We start from the raw sequence: 21,203 nt of genomic DNA on the forward strand, positions 1-21,203 counted from the left end.
TTGTCGAGAGTGCGCTATGCAAAAGGTCTAAGGGCGTATGTTGCTGACAATGGAGACCAAGGAAAGCATGAGAATGGTAAAGCATACACTATAAATGTTGTATACAATGAGCTACTAGAATGAAAGTGATTTATTGATTTTGTAACTATACAACAATTAATAGAAAAGAATGACCTGATGTTTTAGTTATATTCAAAAGCGCTATTTTGGTATACTATCCATTCATACACCCGTTTTTGAAAAACGGGATAGCGCAGCTAGTCTAATTTATATTTCGTCCCAGAACTTCGAAATATAATGTGCAGTGTTACAAGTTGCGCATCATGACCTCCAAAAAACAAATATCAAAAACTATTTTCAGAAACTCAAATTTAAAATCCATTAACCAAAGATTGTAGCCACGGTCGGTCTCAATAATCCATAAATGTCTGCTTTCTTGTAGTGACAGAAATGCACTAAAAAATAGATGATTTTAATAAAAATGTTTAGAAAACATGAACAGAAACTACTCAACATAATTCCATGACTGACACTAAAGTGACAAAAGCGTATTGGAGTTCAGGAGATACTTAAAATTAAACTTAAGCAAGAAACACTTTGCCATGCAAATTCTGATCTATATGTATGCTCTCTATGATAATAGTTACTTCTTTTATTGAAATTGAATATCGAATCCTTTTGTAATAATTATACTCTAAAAGGAATATTGTAATTAAAAACGAATGTTGCCCAACAAAATATAGTCACATGTTGATTCTTTCCAAATACTCGTAAATGTGACCGGAATAAGGATTTTTCTAAATGTAGTGTCTTTTAGATTGGTCTCGTTTAATCACTAAAAATTACTTAGCCTAACGACATGATATGTTAACCATATATGTAGTTTGGTATTCAAGTCAAATAGTGCTTAAGTGTTGCGAAACAAGCTAAATTATGAAAGTAAGGCCATTATCATCAAATAAAGTGCATTCAATCTGCCTATACGTTTTTAGAACGTATCTAACAAATTTTTCTGGATCATTTAGATCTTTAATGGTTATTTTTATAGATATACATGCAAGTTCTTTCTAAGTTTGTCTTCTCATGTTACATTATTTTCACTTTCTTAATTACATATCAAACCACCAGCATAACTTAGTGTTCGTCTAGAGACTGAACGCCAAATAATGAGGCTGAGTGTATCCTTCCATTACCAATTTCAAGTTCTATTTGTTTCCTTGTGAGAGTATTTAGCAAACTTAAAATATCTCAATTATTTTAATTCGACTAACAAGTTACCTAACCGGGCAGTAATTACATATGCGTTTTCCATAGTTAATTCATTAGAGCATTGAACTTAGATATGCACGTTGTCATTAAAAATGTGCAAGGTAGTCACCATCTGTGCCCGTTTACTCATGAAACAATGAAATTACGCATAATATGGAATCTCTGTATACGCTGTAAATATCACAATGTGACCCATATTTCTATTTTTTACGCATAATTACCGTGTGAAACAACCGAATTCGACCATCTTATATCTGATCGTTCATTGAACTCCCAGATGCGACATTATGGTTGTTGAATGGAGGTAATTTGAAGCAAAAATTGTGTGAAAAACATGAATGAGGATCACTTTCTGGTTTTATAATTTTTGACAAAACTATGGTGATTCACTTCGATATTTGCTGGTTAATTTAGCAAAACATAACCCATAAACTCTTCAGCGGCAATTCAATCCATGTGATCATACAATATATCATCTTTCGGATGTAATTAAAAAAATAACACACGTTTCGCTAATTTTTAGTTTCAACCGAGTCAACACTGGGAATAACATTACAATTCATTTAAACGATCGAAATAACCTAAAATAATTGGCCTGATCATTTATTAGCTTATACTTAAAACATAAATAGGAGTTATAGGTTATTTCATGACTCAACCACCAAATTATAGCAATCATTTAACTTCCTTATTATGCTTTTCATTCTGGCGTTCAATATCATCCATACATTCCTGATCAATTCTCAGATTACGAAGACAGTCACATGATATCTATGTCAAAAGATGTGAGATATATGACATTCATGGTGATAGGTAGACAGACACGTCATATTAAAACAAGCTAGCACTGGGCATAGTGCGTCGATGCATGTGATGGTTGAAAACGATATTTCAAAATTTACGAGCCTTCTTTATAAGAATTATAGTCACCCTCTCTCATATATACTATCGGGCATTAGTTAATTTTTCTGAATCGGTGTATCTGTGTTACTTCAATTCTTGGTATTAAAACATGATGTTACAGCTTTAATAATTGGTTCCATTCGATGGTAGCGAAAATTTTGGTATAAACCACGTTAGTACCCAATCAAAAAGCGAGTTACAAACAATTTTTTGCAAAATTGGGTGCAATTTAGGAAGTGATACATTTATGCGTATGCGAGGTGTCAGCACGTTGCAAACATGAAACACACGTATTCCTATTCTCATTATTGCTATATCGCAATATTTTTGATAGTTAGCTTCAAAAGGAAATTATTCTTCGCAATCATACGACAGATGAATGTGTAAATTTAAAATACTTGGCGCAAAGACAAGATATCAAAGTCATAAATGTAGAATTCGCCTTTTGGGGAGAATCCTAGTATGGAAAAACAATAAATTGGTATTAAAACTAACTGTAAATGTTCTTCGTGCAGATTTGACATCTTCCAAATAAATAAATACTCTGTAGAATCGATTGATATGTACTTTAACATATTTTCGAATTCCGTTGCAGAGTGAACCACAGACATGCATTTTATACTACAAAGACTGCGTACTACCAGCTTTACTAATAAACCGCGACACTATTGTACAAGAACATATTCTATAAACGGCATTGTATGGCCGAAAAAATATATTAAAGTAAATCGTGCACATCCCTCCAATGATCTCTAAAGTTGGCTTCTTGACGGAGGGAATCGAAGTTAATACGTTGAATAAGTACGTTGTTACTGATTCAGATATGGAAAGTCTCCGCGAATCGCTATATGAGACACCAAATGTCCTTGAAGAAAGTTGTTCAAGCGATTATGAAGACGAAAAAATTTTTAAGGATGATATCGTTCTATATTGCACAGTTTACGATTTCCAGATGGAGTCATCCTATCTAGAGTTTCACGTGTACTCCAAAGATTCAGAGCTGTTTCTTCACCACGACGTTGGTGTCTTCGCGGACATTTACGATGCGTGCAATTTCAGATATAACAGTGAAGACTACGTAGCCTTAGCACTAGGCTCGAATAAGATTGAGGTGTACTCCTTCATGGTCAGGAATCCCTTGCAGCCGGTATTCTCTCTAAACAAGCACACATCAACAGTTTCTGGGATCACATGCAGCGGTAATAGCATTTTCTCGTGTGGTTATGACCAATATCTCAACAAATGGGACATTGAAACTCAGAAAATAGAAGCAGAAATGCATTTTAATGTACGTTTAGATTCAGTTGAAAACCATACGTCAGATTTATCGATCATTTCATCGTCGAATGGATTCATTTTAGATCACAATTTGAACATCACTGCTGAGATTGATGCCGAAAATCTTACCGGAATCAAAATAATTGGAAACAAAATCCTATTAGCGGACAGCACAGGTACTATCATGGAGAGGGATAGACGGAACATTTGCAAAAATGTCAACGCGAAGAAAGTGCATGCTCTAGGTATCAATGATTTTGACATAAAAGATGATAGAATTTTAACAGCTTCCGATGACGAAACGATATGCGTGTTGGATAACAATTTTGATGTGGTAAAAAGCATTAAGACAAAGAATAAGGTGTTTGCACTCCATATTTATCCTAATAGCAGGCAGAATCTGCTATTCGCGTATGGCGGTCTCGACGAAATCGTAAATGTGCGCGAACTCTGATTATTAAATGATGAGTGGTAAGTTTTATGAATTTGTACTATTGTCGAGATATAGTAATTTAATATTTCCCAACAATCATTTAGCCAGAACTGGCTTATATCGTCATTAAAGCTGTGTATGTGCCGTTAAATGGTTATTAGCCATTAATACAAATACACGCACTTGCTTTACTTTAGTTATGGCTCTGTTGCAGATGCTACAGCTCTGTTATGACTCCTTAGGTGCATGTTTCCATATATAGCTTTGAATTTACCGGGAAAATATTTATGTGTACGAACACATTCTATGTGCATGCATTATATCAAAAATTGCATTATTTATCGTTTGGGCACCACAGTCATTTCTACTTGACACAGCCTAGCACTTTTCTGCGTAACCAGTTTGTTTCTTGCGATGTTACGCCCAAATTGTACCCACCGTAGTTAATTTATAATTTCACGCGTGAATGTTCATGAGCAATGTAACCAACCACTAATCCTATCAATAAATTAACATTTGTAGAGAGCAGAACAAGATGAGTGCAATAAAGTACATTATCGTATGATGTATTGTGAAATAAGGCTGTTGTTAATCTTATGACTCCAAATAAATACTGTTGTGCACATACATCAGTATTTGTACTGTAGGTGTTCCTGTCTCTGTGATGGAAAAACAAAATTTGTACGTCTTCTCCAACTGCTACCAGAACAGATTGCATAGATTGATTTAATGTTAGAATGCTTATTGAGAATGAGAACCAATAATCAGCGGTGATTTGTCCAATAGGATTTCCTGTTCGGCAAAGCGCAAGTGGTCCCTTGGATCACACAAATATTTTAACTAATGATTCTTCTTACGTAAAAATTGTATAGATGGGAAGTAAAATATTAGAAAACAGTTTTATTCGCAAGTGGTACATCGTATGTGGTAGAGGAAAGTCTGGCAAGACGAGCGTAAGCGCAGGCCTTGGACTTAGACTGGCCGACGATACGGTATGCAACGATATATGTAGGAAGAGTTGCGACTGTAAAAACATAAAATGTGATTTGAATTGTCCATGCATGCGTGAGAACATTACTGATGACAAGTTCAACGACATTGTGTGCCACAAGCCGAGCACAATGATACTTGAGCAGCCATCGAGTGATAGCATCGAATTTAATGAGAAGGCATTTATTGACAAGGACATAAACGCAAACACAGAACACAACCAGAAGTATTCGGATGTAAACCTTGACAAAGGTTATGACGAGATAAAGTTCCGAGATGAGCAGCCCGGTGAGATTCCGAACTACTGTGTGCGGTGCCTCAGGAAGGTTCTTTTGATTTCGCTTGATCAGCAGGACAATCTCGCAGAAACCATCCAACGCGAGGTAAAAAACGAGCCCACTCATATCAAGAACAATTTCTATGTTATGGAATTGAACAAGGAAGAAATTTCACGGATTGATGAAAGTGAAGAGAATAACGTGGCGATACTGAAGTCGATACGGCTGTTACCTGGTGTTCTGGAAGCACTGTATTTTTCAGAAATAATAAAGATTGCACAAGATTATGACACGATAATAATCGATACATGGCCTTCCTTCAACGCACTGAATTTCTTGTCGTTTCCCAAAGAGCTTAACTCGCTGCTGAACAAAATCATAGGGATGGATAAGGTGAGGAATTTGGATCAGATGCCGTTCTACCAGAAGATAGTCAACGCAGCGGATACTATTGAAAAGAGCGGGATGTTTCTGAAAAAATCGGCAGAATGTTCTTTTATCCTGGTGTTTACGCCGGAAATGCTTTCCATCACAGAGGCCAACAAATTAATTACCAAGCTTGCATACGTGGGAATAAGCGTGAGCCATCTCCTAATCAACCAAGTACTACAACCAAGTAGCAATTGCGAGAACTGCAAAGCTATTGAGATTAAACAGCAAGATGCGTTGAAAAAGGTTAAGGACAGCCGTATAAATCAGATATATTTGGACTTTGAACCGGGTGGTATAAAAGGCATCGACAAGTTGGATAAATTTTCACGAAAATTTATTAACTAAACAGCATTTGAGAATATGGCAGTGTTTTTACGCTTCTCTCGCTACAAACGAGTGAAACTCTTTGTGCGGTACTTCTATACTTACATGTGATTTACGTACTAAATCAGCCTATTTAAGAAATGTAGCAGCTTTTAGCCCGGTATAACTCATTTTAAATCTCATATCTTGTATTAAATGACAATACAAAGTTGTACAAGTCGCTTGATCGGCTCTTCAACTGTTAGACAGTGAACGTTCAAATAAAATTTACTTTTTACGGTTAGATGACCGCAAAGGCACCGCTCGCAATGCGTGCAGTTATCAATTAAATCGAGCAAAGTGATACATTTCCATATTTAAGACACATAACATGTATAGCACGTGCAGACCAGCCATACGGCCGGTACAAAACACACAAGAAACGTGTTAATGCAACACAGCCACTATTTTTAGCGAGAGATGGTTTATTCACCACCGCACATACAGCGCTATCCACAAAAATATACTTTTCTGATGAAGAGGTACCATAAATCAATTATTTGTTCAACCCTGGGCAAATGCACGCCAACAGCACGCCGCCAAAAATCATTCCTATGTCAAAACATTTTCTGGAAAACAACACAGTACCGCTCGAACAATACACCGATCTTCTTGTATTCGACATTGACAACACGCTGTACCAGTCCAACATTAACCTCATAGGACGTGTAATATCCCAAACCTTTGATAAACTCGGTATAAATGACGAGAATGCACGGGCCCGGATACTTGAGGAGTGCAAAGCAGAGTACGGGTTCAGCATAAAAGGTATGTATGCATACAACATCCTTGATTACAAGACATATTACGATGTCATCACCAACATTGATTACAAAGCCGTGGTTAGCCCCGATCCAGATCTGAGGCACATGCTGGAGAACGTGCATATAAACAAGATCTGCTTTACAAATGCTGAGTCGATCCACTGCATGAGGATATTGAGCGAGCTGGAGTTGCACGGTGTCTTTGACTATGTGTTGTGTGTTGATCACAGCGAGCCAAATTTCATTTGCAAGCCTATGAACGAATCGTTCGATTTTCTTGAGCAGCTGTTCGGTGTAAGAAATAAGATAACGTTTTTTGATGACGATCCAAGGAATATCGCAATGGCGGAGCAACGTGGATGGATCGCTCATCACATCACCAGCATGCAAACGATTAAAATGTTGCTTTTGGAAATACGTCAAGCAGAGGATAGAAAATAAAAATTATTTTGATGAAAATCATGTAAACTTCCGCTTGTCGCACTCATTAAACTGCTGCACGGCATAGCACACGTTGTCTTGGTCTAAAATTGTTCGTTTAGTACCCGCTACTTCGTTGTTAACGAGTCAACAAATCGAACTAAAAGATCTTTCTGACACCCTACCCGTTGAACTGCCAAATATTTCGCCGTAAAAACCGTACCGCAATTTTAGACTGTTTTTACTCATTGCCTTCCACAGAGGTATCATCACTCCCATTGGTGCTCATAAGCAGTGGTAATTGATAACAAATTGCTCATAGTGCCGAGCAAATAACAAAATTTACCTAATCTACACCGCAACCATCCAAGTGCTGACAAAAGATAAATTTCCTTCCTACACACGGTATCGATTAGGATCTTTGAATCTCCGTTCAAAGAGCTGTTGTCGTGTTTGCCACTTTTTCATTTGTTGTGTCTTTGACCACGTGGCTGTGTGTGCATGCCCCATTTGAAGTGCACTGTGGATTAAAAAGCAGCTACAGCGATTGAACGCGTTGTAACGTGCCATTACGTTCTATAACCAGCAATTGTATTTTTCGGTAATTTCCTGGTTCTAATGATTTACTTTGTTGTTCTGCCGTACCAGGCGAATAGCACTGCTGTAAAACCTTAAAAATTAATTAACGAGTCCTTGCAGGTTGAGTAAATCACGTTAATCAATTTTATTAACAAGCAGAACCTTAAAAACATGAAAAATAAACGAACACGTTTATTCCAGTAGCAGTGCTATTCTTTGTTTACACCGGTTCCATCACATCGTCTTTTTAACTCACATTAAATTAATCTGCCCCTCATTGTCTTACCTTGAACAACTCCTTGTGTCCAACGCTTATCATTTTTGATCGCATACTTCTCATCATTGATATTTTGAACAAATCTAATCTCTTTTTGATCATTGTCCAGTGGTATTACGTGTTATCCCTTCATTTTACTACTCTTTACGCTTCTTCCGGTAAAAGAATCGTCTACTTCTCTTCACGGGAATGGTCAGCCGTCCCGTACACCCACTTGTTACCTCCGTGCTACTTTCTTTCCTGCCACTCTCACACATCCTTCTCAAATACTCGTTGTACGTGTTGCCCGTGCTTTCTTCTTTGCTGTGTTTGTGCACGTCCTCTTTTGATTTCATCATTCGCTTCGTAAATTTGATCGTGTGCAGATAATCGGTGCCAGAATTGCTGGATGATTGGTCGTTGATGGACGTGTCGATCCAAGGATTGCCAGCATTGTTGTGTATTTCGGTACTTTTGTTTGTTTGGCCGTTTTTGTCGATCCTTGTCAATGAAATGACCCTTTCCTTAGCAGCACCAGAACTGTGTATTACGTTTGGCCTTCTTTTCAGCGTCTTTCTCCTGGTAGCTCTTTCTTTTCTTGTGCTGTTTCTTCGCTCTGTTATACGATCATATCTTTTCGTTCCACCATCGTACTGTTTTGAACCATTTCTATCACCACCTGTGTTATTCACATCACTCCTGTTACCATCTTTCTTACATATTTTGTTCCAATTAGTATTTTCACCACCCACTCTCCCATTCCCTATCCTACCACGCTCATCACCTCCCTCACCCACTCTCTCATTCCCTATCCTACCACGCTCATCACCTCCCTCACCCACTCTCTCATTTCCTATCCTACCACGCTCATCAACTCCCCAAAAACTACTAACTCCTCTCATTCTCTTAACCCTCATCAGCTCATTCCTAGCCCTAACCAACAACCCCCTGTACCTCACCCGTTCACTCTCCAACCACATCATTCTATTAACCACACTCTCCATTTGAAACGAAATTATGTGTGCTGGCCGTTCTAACAGCTTGGTCGGATTGCATGAGAATGTTGCTTTTAGCTGGTCGGTCAACCGCATGAATTCGGTAGGGCTGTGGCATACAGGACATGTTGTTATTTGGGTTGTACATGTTGTGCATGTCATGTGCATGCATGATGATATTAGTAGCGGACGGGTTGTTGATGAGCAGGTCTGGCAGTAGAAAAGGTTGTCGTGCAGTTCTTTCATGTTGCATAAAAGGTACCGTTCATTTAACGGTTTTGATACGGTCAGAATACGGTAATGCATTTGAATGTGGTGCTGGTTCTTTTATTATGCGCGGCGTACTTCCATGTCGCATTGCTCAGCATTGATTGATCAATTCGTGCCATAACGCCAGCCTGCCATTTATCACAACTTTATTATAAATTCACATATTATAAATAATCTACTGTAAATTCATTCACTATAAATCAATGAGTACTACACCTCAGCATTAATTACACTTATATTTTAACCCGTTTCTCATCACATTCTAATTTACATGCAACACCTGTGTTAATAAGTACTTATCAATCAATTTTTACAATCCTTACATCATTACCTTACCATAATTCCTTTTTGGTGCCCCATACTGCACCTAATAGATCACCCTTACCCAACCATCTCACCATACAATGCTCAACAAACCAAGCGTGCCACAAATCAACATCAACCTCGAGGTACGTTTAAATCAACACGTTAGGTCGATCACCCTCATTCGCCAATACACCGCCCTGACCAATCGCATCAATAAACTTGCATTAGGACAAATAAATAAAAAAGTGTGCGCCTCTGCACCCCTAAATGCACACCAAAAACAAGCAGGCACAGCTGGGAGTAATCGGTCTAGCACCGATGGGTAGGGCACTAGCACTGAACTTGAGGGATAAAGGATACGTAGTTGCAGTTTATAACAGGACAGGAAGTAGGACTAAGGAGTTTGAGGAGGAGTGTGAGCGGGAGGGTGAAACGATTAAAACTGGTGAAGAGGAGAGCAGAGCTGATGAGAGTGGCAATGATAGAACAGCTAGCGGCAGAGAAGCAAAAGATAAGGCTGGCAGCAACGAAGCGAATGCAAACGTAGCAGGCGATAAAACGGCACAGAAGGGCTCGTTCATCTACACTTACGCAATCGATGAGTTCGTACGTTCCTTACAAGCACCAAGAAAGGTGCTCGCAATCATAAAGAGCGATGCAACCGATGAACTGATGGCGCTCATGTCACCTCATCTATCTAAGGATGACTATTTTTTAGATTTCTCTAACAGTACGCCCGATGTAACTGAGTTGCGCTCGCGAAATACTAACTACCATTATCTTGGCATAGGCATAAGCGGTGGCACAGAAGGTGCACGTAATAACGGTGGCCTGATGGTTGGGGGTCCGTCCAGTTCATATGCTGTTGTTCAGCCCATTCTCATGTCAATTTCAAACTCGGTTGGTTATTTTGGTGATAACGCAAGCGGACATTTCGTAAAGATGGTGCATAATGCCATTGAGTATGCGCTGATGGGTGTGATAGCAGAGTTCTATGAGGTGTTGAACAAGTTGGGAAAGGAGGATTTGATGGCAAAGTGGAATGAGGAGACGAAAATGTACTTGGTTGACGCAGCACTGCAGGTGACCGGAAATGAAAGATTTGATAAAATTGAGGGGCGCGTGGAGATGAAGGGAACAGGCGCATGGGTGCTCAAGGAGATGAGCGGGCGGTGTAGAACGCTGCTGCTCAACAGTGCAATTGATCAGCGGATGAGCAGCATGCATGGCACCACGCATGGTGCACAAGATGGCAGTGGGCAGCAAGATAACACCGTTATCACCAAGGCCAAGTCAAAAGATACGACAGACAGTGATGCGCCAAGCGACAATGTGCTCGTTGCCAAGTCCAAGCTGAGCTTGAAGAAGGCATTCAAAATGATCTCTTTTTCTGCGCTCAGCGAGAAGTGCCTCAAAAATGCTTTCATATTCTGCCTCAAGATGTGCTACAAGGAAGGCCTGGACATCCTAAGAAACAACGGTACGTACAACATCAACGTAAAAGAGGCTGTCAGGGTGTGGAAGAAGGGATGCATCATACAGAGCGACATAATTGATGAGGAGATCGATGCGAAGCACTGCAGGGACCTTAAAAAGGTCATTTTGTACGCGGTCAATAAAAACATAAGAATAGCGAACGCAAGCAATTGTTACTACAAGGAAATGAGGGATGATCGACAGATAATGCTGTTGGCAGGGTTGAGAGACTACTTCGGTGCACATGGTGTGTATATTGACGGGGAATGGACGAACATCGAATGGCGAAAAAAGTAAAGTAAACGTTAATGCATGACCGTTTTGTACCTTTTTCTGTTCATGTGGTTGTCCATGGATCGTTTGCTACGGATAGCACCGAACTATGAAACGAACGTTCGTGCTCTGCGGTCCTTGCCGTGCAATGAATGTTTTCTGGTAAGCAGCACCATTTTCACGTATTTTACGCTTCAGTTCTTCATGAGGAGAGCCGCAGTTACATCTCTTTGTGCACGTGCCATGATAGCGCTTTGATGTGCTGTCGTGCAATGCTTGTACTTAACAAGCACCTCACTGTACAATATAAGCTTCTTCCTCAGGAATACCGTATTGTTACTCAAAAGGATGGTGACGCGTAATAAACTTGTTTTTGTAGCACAGTAGAACAAACACCGCTGATCATGCTTTACCTGCAAAATCAAATTTATATTTATAGAGCATCTTGCATAAATAAATAAGATACGAAAATTTAAATACTGTAAACATTATTATGCGCATTAACAGGACAGAATGGTTTGAAATTACGGAGCTATACCGTTTCTACGTGAAGAGGTTTCGAACATAAAGCGAAACGGCACGATTAATATGCCAGAAATTGAGATACTTATCTGCTACTCTCAATTCATTTTATGAACATATCCTGCATGTTCCTTCAAAACAGCAATTTCTTAACTTTTTTCTTTTCTCCATGTTTTATACCTTCTGAGTTCGTTTCTATCCTCTGTTACTTTTTTACCTATTTCTAACGCCAATCTGCCTTAACTATCCACAATTCGAACATTTATTTATCTCTTACTTCATTCTTACCTTCCCATAATACACCAATTCAAATCAACCATCTAATCCCGATCTACAAACAACAACGTACTAAACAGCACACTCCTCATCAAACATCATAATTTGTGCATCGATCAGCAACCTGTACCTAATTTTCATCGCACCTCATATTTTGTATTTGTGCCCGTCCGTTCAGTGTTATTTTGTGATACCGGCGCATAAACAGAACGAATTATTATTCTTTTGCTGTGATCATTGATCACACGGTTAAATTACATGCACTTAATTTAGAACCGCGTCATGCGCATAAAAACACGAATTGCAGCAGCACCACCATCCTCAAAATGCCCGCCAATTTTCATCACAACGGGTGTACGTGCCAATAATGCACTCTTATTCTTCGAGTACGCTCGTTAACAAAGAACACACCGCATTGCAAACAATCCCTACCACGATATGATTGGGCACATTTCTGGAAATAAGGTATTTGACCGCTTTTCATGCACTCTTTGCTATTTTTTGATGCATTTCGTTTATTTGCAGTAATTTTATCACATTTTTATTTAGGCTATCATTTGTTGCAGCCTCATCAGCCCCTTCCCAACAAAAAATGAAAAGTTTGAACATGGAAAGAACAAAAAATTGTAAAGTAAGAGCTAAGAGTGCAATCGATGGGACGATGAGCGTGTGTGATAGAGAGCGCAGTGCTATCAATGCGCATAAGAATGGTAGTAACGATGCTATCAATGCGCATAAGAATGGTAGTAACGATGCTATCAATGCGCATAAGAATGGTAGTAACGATGCTATCAATGCGCATAAGAACGGCATGAACATCAAAACTATCGATGAAAGGGTGGCCCATCCCAAAACTATCAACGATACGTGCAGCGCCACAGCCCAAAAAACTGGCAACACGGAGGACGCAGCACCCCCAAACGATGACATGATCCTCGCCAAGCCGTTCTACTTCAACAGCTCACAATTTGTATTCGAGGACCAAATTGAAGAGAAGTACTACCCCATCCCGAAGAACAGACCTGTACGAATATACTGTGACGGAGTGTACGATCTGTTCCACTACGGCCACATGCGTTCACTAATGCAGGCCAAGCACCTCTTCCCTAACGTTCACCTGCTGGTGGGCGTAACGAACGATTGCATAACACTGCAAAACAAGGGCTCGCTCGTGTTTAACGAGCATGAACGCACCGAGAGCGTGAGGCACTGCCGGTATGTCGATGAGGTGATAGAAAATGCGCCGTGGTCGATCACGGGCACGTTTCTTGAGACACACCGCATTGATTATGTGTGCCATGATAATGTGCCGTATTCGTGCGCACACAGTGCGGATGTGTACGACAGTCTGAAACGGAGCAATAAATTTATACCGACCAGGAGAACGTTTGGCATAAGCACTACGAATATTATTACGAAGATTGTGAAGGACTACGATCTTTTCGTGCGTAGGCAGCTGGAGAAGGGGATCAATGCGGATGAGCTTAATTTGTCATTCTTTACGAAGGAGAGCATTAACGTGAAGAACACGATCAAGAACATCGAGGCAGACCTGAAGAACGAGATTAAGGAGATAAGGGAGGAGCTGCGGATAGCACTGCTGTACTGGGAAAGGGTGAGCAATGAGATGATCAGCACGTTTAGTCACCGATTTGCACGCACTGTGAACGAGCACTCGCTGTTTAAGAAGATATTTAGGAAGATTATACTTATGATAGAGAGAAAGAGGAGATGAGGAGAGGAAGAGGTGGAGAATGAGGAGGAGAATGAGGTGGAGAATGAGGTGGAGAATGAGGTGGAGAATGAGGTGGAGAATGAGGTGGAGAATGAGGTGGAGAATGAGGTGGAGAATGAGGTGGAGAATGAGGTGGAGAATGAGGTGGAGAATGAGGTGGAGAATGAGGTGGAGAATGAGGTGGAGAATGAGGTGGAGAATGAGGAGGAGATGAGAAGAATACGTGTATGGAATGAGGAATGAAAGGTACAAAGATAAATCGTACTAACAGCATTAATTGTATTAGCAAGGAAGGACCAGAATGATTGCATTGAAGAAGGAATGAAACGGAAATGGGGATGAGATCATATTTTAAATTAAGGTGGGATGAATGGAATAGGAGGGTTGATGTGCAGCGTAGATAACAAATGTGGAAGATACCGCTACGTTGCGCTATATCAGAATTATAACCTGTCATACCACGTTATGTAAACACCATTTGTACGTGGTAGTACCGCTATTTAAGGACACTTTACCTGATGTTGACAAGAAAATAATAATTTAGTAATTTACCTTACGGTAGAACGTGCTTTACACACCCGTGCTGCGCGCATTGCTTGGTGCAGGAATGCAACGGTGCTGGTTACGTTTTCAATTGGTAGAGAACTGTGAAGTACTTACCTGCCGTACGGGTAGAGAATGATGTTAGTACGGTGTAATGTTTTGGAACGGGTACTGTTCGTTATTTTTTGTGGTACCATTCTGTGATCGTTGCTGACGGTGGTACGTTTGAGTGTGAGCTGCTCCGCAAGCGGTAATTGCTTTGCGTGCAGCTAATGGTTGAACGTAGGGGAAGGAGTGCTTGGTGAGGGAACGCTCGTGTGAAGGGCAAAATCGTGTGAAGAACGTTTTATAGGGAAGTGAGGAAAGAATGGTGGTTGGATAGAAAGTGAAAATGGCACAAATGATCAGATGATGATACGGCACATGGCACAAGCCTTGGGATAAACCGTACGTAATCACAAAATGACCGTTTATGGACCAACAACGAATAAAAGAAGTGCCATAATCACCGCTTTGCACGGTGCAAATGCGAACCTCACCCCTCCTTTCAAAATATCGTGCTACAGAACGTAACGCTGCTCGTCTCGTTCAGGATGCAATGGCATTTAAAGATAGAAACACGTGGTGCAAGCAAAACGTACCTAAACGGTGAAAATACATCGCGTAGTACCGTTAAAACGGGCTTAGCAATTAATTACCTTTAATTTAAAGCGTTTACCATCTTTAGGGGTGCATCGGTACGGGTGAAATTGCTGCCTCCTCCTGTCAGCGTTAAATAACACATTTTGCTCAGGCAGCTGCTCTTCGCTTCAGAACGGTGTTCGTTGGTGGTTCGTAGGGACCGTACCAACGTGGCAATCTGGATGGAAGGGGCGTTGGACAAGGTACGGTCGTTTAAATAACAAATTACGGTGTGAGTACGAGAGCGTAACTTGTAAACGATAACAGGGCATGTTATGGTGTAGTGAGCACATCATGCTGTTGCCGAACAATGTAACACGTATTACACCGTTAGCTGACCGTGCTCTACTCTAATGGTCTTACGGATGATCCTGCATCGTTGATGCTCTCGTGCTGATCATACCATACCGTGAACAGCAGTTCCAAACACACAGCTACGGTCAAAATCATTGCCAATCCCAAAGCTACGGTCAAACTCAGTCCAGCAGATCAAAATCATCGCCAATCCCAAAGCTACGATCAAACTCAGTCCAGCAGATCAAAATCATTGCCAATCCCAAAGCTACGATTAAAATCATTTCCATCCATCCCATAGGTATCGCACACAAACCTTCTCAAAACGTACACATCCTCAGTTACCCGATTCACGCCATCTCTAATTTCATCAACAACCGCCTTAGCGGTCCTGTACTGCTCCAAACTGAACGGCACATCTTCAAGCGCGCTCAGCTCCCTATACTCCCCAATCATATGCACCCTCTTGCCGTCGCATCTTTCGCTCTCAAGCTGCTGCTTCTGCTGCACTAGCCGCTGCCTATCGTGCTCCTTGATGTTCAGCTGGTTGGCGATCCGCTTGTACTCGGTTGAGCTGTTGGGCGGTATCTGCCAGTAATACGTTGATATGCCAATCTTGTCCGATGTAATCATATTATCGTTTGATAGCTCCGTTATTAGGTCTTTAACGAGGTTGGAACGTACGCCTAGCTTAGATGACAGTTTTTCTAGCTCCTTGATGTTGTACACTGCGGTTGGATTGAATAGCGTGAGGATCTTTTCCTTTTTCTGTTCTTTGGTGGTTTGCTTTGCCATTTTGAGGGGCTCTTCCGTTTTTGAAGGGTTGTTCGGTGTTTTTGTCTTGGCGGTGCCGTACGGTGCATTTGGGATGGAAAATGCTGCTCACATACGGTCATTCATTTGGATGCCGGTCTTTTCGTGGTACCAGGCATTCAGAGGTAGTACGTGTTAGAATGGTTTAGAAGAACTGAATGGTAACAAGCATGGGTGGGCATACAAGGCTTGAATGTTCGTCATGCCGGATAAATACGGCCGTTCATCGCACTGAGCACATTTAACGTGCTCGCCGTGTGAAACGGTTACATTACATGCGGTGACACATTCCTGTAAATATTCTTCATGACGATGCTTCCATTGGTGGCAAAGCACCATGTTCAAAGATTCGTTTCCTAACCTACCAGGGCTGTGCACTGCGATACGCCCTGTCACCGGAGTGAGCACAGCAATATTTGTGGACAGAAATGCATAAAATACGATGTGTGTTGGGGATGGGTAGATTGCGATGAATGCCTGTTCTAACCAAAAGGCTTGATACACGATACAAGAGCGAACTGAGTTACTGCCATGACATTCAATCAGGACCTTGAACATGAAGTGATTACGTACTTTTGGTTTGGTGTTAGCATGGCAGGTTCAAAATGGTTGTGAGATGAACATTTTTAGCATTTTCATGTATTTGTGTATTCTTTTGCGCAGCGGATGCGGTCCTATGGTGTAGTGGTTATCACCTGAGTTTCTGGTACTCAAGACCCGAGTTCGATTCTCGGTGGGACCTTGCTTTTGATGCAATACGGTGCTTGTCTTTGATGCAATACGATGCTTGTCTTTGATGCAATGCGATGAGTCATGCTCTAAGGTACAGCTGTGAAACAACATCGGTTCAGCGATGGTGGTGTATTGCGATGCGCTATCCGTTGCTGGTGCTGTTCAGGGGTGGTATTTCACCTAATACCAGCACCAGCCGGTCCTTTGTATTGCTAAAACTATCAATCGCAAGTGCACCTTCTTCAGCACGGGTACCTGCCATTAAATATCAAATTAAATTTGCAGCAAGAGGAGTGCGGTCAATACAGGCTACATACGATGCCAGATACATTAAAGACCTGAACGCTTGGGAAGACTGGCGTAAGGGGCACACCGGCCATCAACAATTGTTAACGGGCACTGATCAGCCCTGGCAGGTGCTGCAATAAATGCTCTGGTACGGATGCGGTCTGTTACGTTGCTTTACCTGCAGTTACGCGGGTGCGTACCGAATACTTTCAAAAAATCATTTAATCAATGATTGTTCGCGCTCTGGATCAGCAACGATGATCGAGCGTGCAGAAGAAACAGGGCAAAGCATCCTAGGATCGAATTCAAGGCGTGTTCAGGGCAGTTTTATTTATTTCTTGGTTATTTCTGCGTTTGTCTGTTTCTGTCCTTCAAGCTGGATGCAATGTTTGAGCTGGCAATCTTTTTGAATACGCTGCGCTATCATTCGCGTTCGGTAGCAACGAAGGGAGAAGCTCTACCTGAGAGCATGTGCATCCTCGTTCGTAAAATCTTTGATGCTCCGGAGCGGAGCACTGCCACTATGAAGGTGCGTACAAATAGCAAACATAGGCAATCGCTTTCTGTTCACAGAACATCAACATGTGCCAGGATAAGGCACAGATCCTCAATCAAAAACATGCAAGTTATCGCGTGATAGATTCATGATCCGTACGTACGTGCTATTGGAACGAATGCCCTTTTTGTTTGTCACACTGCGGTAGGACTCGTACGCAACTGTTAAAAGTGCTAGAATCGAAATAATGCGGTAGCTCAGAACGAAAAAGGAATGCACAATGAATGTTCGGGTCTGTCCCTTTCAAACGAACACAATGCGCTTGGCAGTAATTTAGACCGTTAAAAACAACTAAAAGTGAACAAATCGCTCTTGTCGCACTACAAGGCAAAAACTGGATGGAACGAACGGCACAGCACTTCACACTGATGCTGTGACATTCGTTCTTCAACACATGCCCATTCCAACACACCACTCAAAACGGATGAAGATTTGAAGGCCGAAATGAACGTGCTGGGCGGTGGTGCAGTGCAGCCGTGTTCACGACCCGTAGTGCACGTGCGGTGGTGCAAAACAGTGATCCTCTCATGCTAACAACACACAAACCGTTCTTCTACAACACACAAACATAATTTACTTAACATAAACCAAACAGCACCACTCCCGCGCAAGTTCTGCACTTTCACTGCTTTTTTCATAGAACGCCGTGCTTTTTGCTCATCTCTTGACGAACATATGCCCAACATTTTGTTTGAAGTACAGGTAGATGAGCAGGGCCAAGACCAAAATTACGATGCTCACCGTGATAATGGAAAAATACTTTTTTAAGTGCTCATCATCCGCATCGGTATCATCTACGCCATCGCTGCTGACAACGGTGGTGCTGTTGGGTGGCGGACCATCGCCGTCTCCCCCATCACATGCAACAGCACAGTCATCTTTGATCGAATACGGCACCCTCACCGTCTTTTCATTCCATTTATGGATCAGGTGCATGTTGCCCGATTCTAAACACTTTTCAGACACGTCATCAGCATCGCTCGTGTCATCTTCTCCGGCACCCGATGAGTTCGTTTCCTTGTTGTCTGGCCCTTGCGCATTTTCTGGGGGTGGCCCTGGATCTACCGGCGGCCCACCACTGCCATTCTGTTTTGGACTGGCAGACCCTGTGAACAAATTTTTGATTTTCTGCTTCGCCCAGTTCCACAGTCTTTTGAAGATACCGGGCCGCGGTGCATCGGTGCCTGCACCGCTGTTCCACCAGCCCGTAATTTTGTTCTTCGCACTGGACGCCATCCCGGTGGTAGCGTTACGTACTCTCACCATCTGTTTTTTTGAATAGTTGCAACCGCTGGCAAGTTTGTCCCAGGCATAGCTGCAGCCATCCGCTACTTTTCCTTTCACATGCGCATATCCGTCTCTCACGTAACCGAGCCAGCCACCAGAATTACCGCTGCTTCCTACCTCTGGTTCAGCGTCCTCTCCTAAGCTGCTGCCTTGCTCACCCGCAATCCTGTTCTTTAGGTTTGATGCAGCGTTTTTGATGCCGTTATAGCCGCTTGCTGCTTTTTGTTTCGCATACTCCCACCAACCGGAGCTTCCGTTGTTTGTGGCCGGGTCCGCTTCCATGTTCCCGATCGCTGAACCGTCACTGTGAACAGCCGAAGGATCTTCCAAATGGTCTTGGGCAGCAGGACGCGAATTACTGGCACCGTCATTGCCATTCAAACCGTTGTCGGTGCGCCCTGCAGCACCACCAAAACCCATAAAATGCCTGACAGATGAACTTACCGTGTTCAGAACTGATTTTGCACCGTTGTAGGATCGGCGCCAAATGCTCTGCTGCGGACCGCTGTCCAAATCTTGACCCGCATCCTCAGCCGAGCGGTATGCGTTTGCATGGGAGTTCTGTGAGTGCGCCGGTCCGTGCTGCCGATGATCAGGTGTTCCCGTGGCATCTTGTGAATTGCACGAATAGAACACGTCATCAGACATCACGGTGCTGTCCACGTCTGATGGCTCTGATGATCTACCGCTCGCATCATCATGCATGTCCGATTCGGAATAATTTCCGTTTTGGTGCATACGATCGGCATGAAAGGATGGTTTTTTTAGCTGAGGCACACATGCGACATTAACCGGGTGTAAGTTGAGCGGAAAAACCAAATCGGTCATATAAAATGCTTTTGCGACAAGCAACAGCTCATTTTCTCCCATAAACACGGTGCCCAAGTGCAGCACCGAAAAGATCGACATCAGCAATTTCGCAATAATTTTGTTTCGAGGGGCGTTGTCCCGTCTTAACAACTCGCCGTTCGTGAGTGCTCCACCAACAATTTTTTTACATCTGCATGATTTGTGTGTGCGAATCGGTTTTTCTCCGGTCTTTTCCATTGCTATCGTGATGGGTCACACGATAAATCGGTGAAAATAAATTTTTTTGGAATCGATAACGAGGATGAATCGCATCAATAGTTGGTTGATTGCACGGTGCGGCAGCCTTTGGGGCATGGCAGCGCGATATTCCGCCTTCTCAGCAGCGGTGCAGCAAAGCTTTATGAGCCTTCCGAACTGTATTGTACAAAAAATCAGCAACCAAAGGCATATTGGTCTGGCAATATTTACGGCAGCAGGAGGCGCACCTTTGCAGTGACCGAGGAACCGGTGCGTGCACAGCGGCATGGGCATGGTTCTCGGCATCGGTGCATTCTACCACTCCGGCTTGGCCATAAAACCGAAACATCCACATTTTTTACCTTTCAGAGCAAAGGTCTTTATGAGGCGAAAGAGCCTGATCCATCACCAATGCGACACTTCAACGATTTTCATCTCGATGAGTGTTCTTCCTGCATTTTTACCAATTATTGTTACGTACAACTTATCGTGCACCCACAATTCGCTCTCTGCCTGTGCCAGGTTAAGCACGCTCTACCGATTCAGTGCCCGATAATGTTCTATTAGGTCTTATTTCGGTGTTAGCGAGCGGTAACGCGAACGAATCATCTTTGATTTGAAAGGCTATCACGGTCTGCCCAGTGCTGCACGAAATAGAACGGTAACGCTGCAGCACCATGAAACAAAGGCTGGTGACCACGATCGGTGCCAGCGGTCAGAAAAGCGTGTTATTTAGGTGCTGTGCTATGAGAAGGTAGCGATTTGTAATGAAATGATCGTAGCAGTGCATCATTCAGCTAAAGCAACTGAACGATACGTTTTTAAATAAAGAACGTGTTGTACTTCATTACAGCGATACGGTTGCCGTATCTAACACGTAAATACGTACGAATGGTACGTGTTGGTTACCTCCTTCGTAACTAAATTATTATTTTTGACCGGAGCTGCTACCAACGTGCTGAACCACAACCAAGCATGTGAATAGCTCACAAACACAGATTACATGGCGTGTTCATTTCAACCAGAGCAATGTCTGGCAGTGCGGTGTAAGTGCTTGGCACGTTGAATTCAGAGCACGCTTATCATCAAATATTACAGAAAGGAGCCACGTGATGTGCACGCATTCAACCACGATTCGAACGAA

The 21,203-nt window shown here is 42.1% G+C and overlaps 9 protein-coding genes and 1 non-coding gene across 10 annotated transcripts; 6 read left to right on the forward strand and 4 right to left on the reverse strand.

Annotated features, from left to right (window-relative positions):
* Positions 1-2,917: 2,917 nt before the first annotated feature.
* VCUG_01227 (uncharacterized protein) lies at positions 2,918-3,922 on the forward strand (the record flags this gene model as incomplete). Its single annotated transcript, XM_008076057.1, has 1 exon — positions 2,918-3,922. The coding sequence occupies one exon, from the start codon at positions 2,918-2,920 to the stop codon at positions 3,902-3,904; it is 987 nt and encodes a 328-aa protein (XP_008074248.1). The 3' UTR covers positions 3,905-3,922.
* An 833-nt stretch (positions 3,923-4,755) lies between these two features.
* VCUG_01228 (uncharacterized protein) lies at positions 4,756-5,934 on the forward strand (the record flags this gene model as incomplete). Its single annotated transcript, XM_008076058.1, has 1 exon — positions 4,756-5,934. The coding sequence occupies one exon, from the start codon at positions 4,756-4,758 to the stop codon at positions 5,926-5,928; it is 1,173 nt and encodes a 390-aa protein (XP_008074249.1). The 3' UTR covers positions 5,929-5,934.
* A 530-nt stretch (positions 5,935-6,464) lies between these two features.
* On the forward strand, positions 6,465-7,155 carry VCUG_01229 (pyrimidine 5'-nucleotidase; the record flags this gene model as incomplete). Its single annotated transcript, XM_008076059.1, has 1 exon — positions 6,465-7,155. One exon carries the CDS (start codon positions 6,465-6,467, stop codon positions 7,149-7,151), a length of 687 nt encoding a protein of 228 aa, XP_008074250.1. The 3' UTR covers positions 7,152-7,155.
* A 755-nt stretch (positions 7,156-7,910) lies between these two features.
* VCUG_01230 (uncharacterized protein) lies at positions 7,911-9,374 on the reverse strand. Its single transcript, XM_008076060.1, has one exon. It carries the CDS (start codon positions 9,264-9,266, stop codon positions 8,124-8,126), a length of 1,143 nt encoding a protein of 380 aa, XP_008074251.1. The 5' UTR covers positions 9,267-9,374; the 3' UTR covers positions 7,911-8,123.
* A 429-nt stretch (positions 9,375-9,803) lies between these two features.
* VCUG_01232 (uncharacterized protein) lies at positions 9,804-11,309 on the forward strand (the record flags this gene model as incomplete). Its single annotated transcript, XM_008076061.1, has 1 exon — positions 9,804-11,309. The coding sequence occupies one exon, from the start codon at positions 9,804-9,806 to the stop codon at positions 11,307-11,309; it is 1,506 nt and encodes a 501-aa protein (XP_008074252.1).
* A 1,361-nt stretch (positions 11,310-12,670) lies between these two features.
* On the forward strand, positions 12,671-13,868 carry VCUG_01233 (uncharacterized protein). Its single transcript, XM_008076062.1, has one exon. It carries the CDS (start codon positions 12,676-12,678, stop codon positions 13,816-13,818), a length of 1,143 nt encoding a protein of 380 aa, XP_008074253.1. The 5' UTR covers positions 12,671-12,675; the 3' UTR covers positions 13,819-13,868.
* A 1,176-nt stretch (positions 13,869-15,044) lies between these two features.
* Positions 15,045-16,142, reverse strand: VCUG_01234 (uncharacterized protein). Its single transcript, XM_008076063.1, has one exon. It carries the CDS (start codon positions 16,129-16,131, stop codon positions 15,568-15,570), a length of 564 nt encoding a protein of 187 aa, XP_008074254.1. The 5' UTR covers positions 16,132-16,142; the 3' UTR covers positions 15,045-15,567.
* A 77-nt stretch (positions 16,143-16,219) lies between these two features.
* VCUG_01235 (uncharacterized protein) lies at positions 16,220-16,707 on the reverse strand (the record flags this gene model as incomplete). The annotated part of the gene is made up of 1 exon (XM_008076064.1): positions 16,220-16,707. One exon carries the CDS (start codon positions 16,705-16,707, stop codon positions 16,285-16,287), a length of 423 nt encoding a protein of 140 aa, XP_008074255.1. The 3' UTR covers positions 16,220-16,284.
* Positions 16,708-16,819: 112 nt separating this feature from the next.
* Positions 16,820-16,891, forward strand: VCUG_02807. Its single transcript has one exon. It is a non-coding gene; the product is annotated as a tRNA-Gln (tRNA).
* Positions 16,892-18,276: 1,385 nt separating this feature from the next.
* On the reverse strand, positions 18,277-20,114 carry VCUG_01236 (uncharacterized protein). The gene has a single exon (XM_008076065.1). It carries the CDS (start codon positions 20,057-20,059, stop codon positions 18,383-18,385), a length of 1,677 nt encoding a protein of 558 aa, XP_008074256.1. The 5' UTR covers positions 20,060-20,114; the 3' UTR covers positions 18,277-18,382.
* Positions 20,115-21,203: the final 1,089 nt, after the last annotated feature.

The sequence above is a fragment of the Vavraia culicis genome, assembly GCF_000192795.1.
Source record: "Vavraia culicis subsp. floridensis unplaced genomic scaffold supercont1.18, whole genome shotgun sequence".
Taxonomy (NCBI): Eukaryota; Fungi; Microsporidia; family Pleistophoridae; genus Vavraia; species Vavraia culicis.

Excerpts from the sequence above, each read along its gene's own strand:
- VCUG_01234 (XM_008076063.1), bottom strand. The coding sequence starts at position 16,131 with ATGGCAAAGCAAACCACCAAAGAACAGAAAAAGGAAAAGATCCTCACG.
- VCUG_01230 (XM_008076060.1), bottom strand. The coding sequence starts at position 9,266 with ATGCATTACCGTATTCTGACCGTATCAAAACCGTTAAATGAACGGTAC.
- VCUG_01233 (XM_008076062.1), top strand. The coding sequence starts at position 12,676 with ATGAAAAGTTTGAACATGGAAAGAACAAAAAATTGTAAAGTAAGAGCT.
- VCUG_01236 (XM_008076065.1), bottom strand. The coding sequence starts at position 20,059 with ATGGAAAAGACCGGAGAAAAACCGATTCGCACACACAAATCATGCAGA.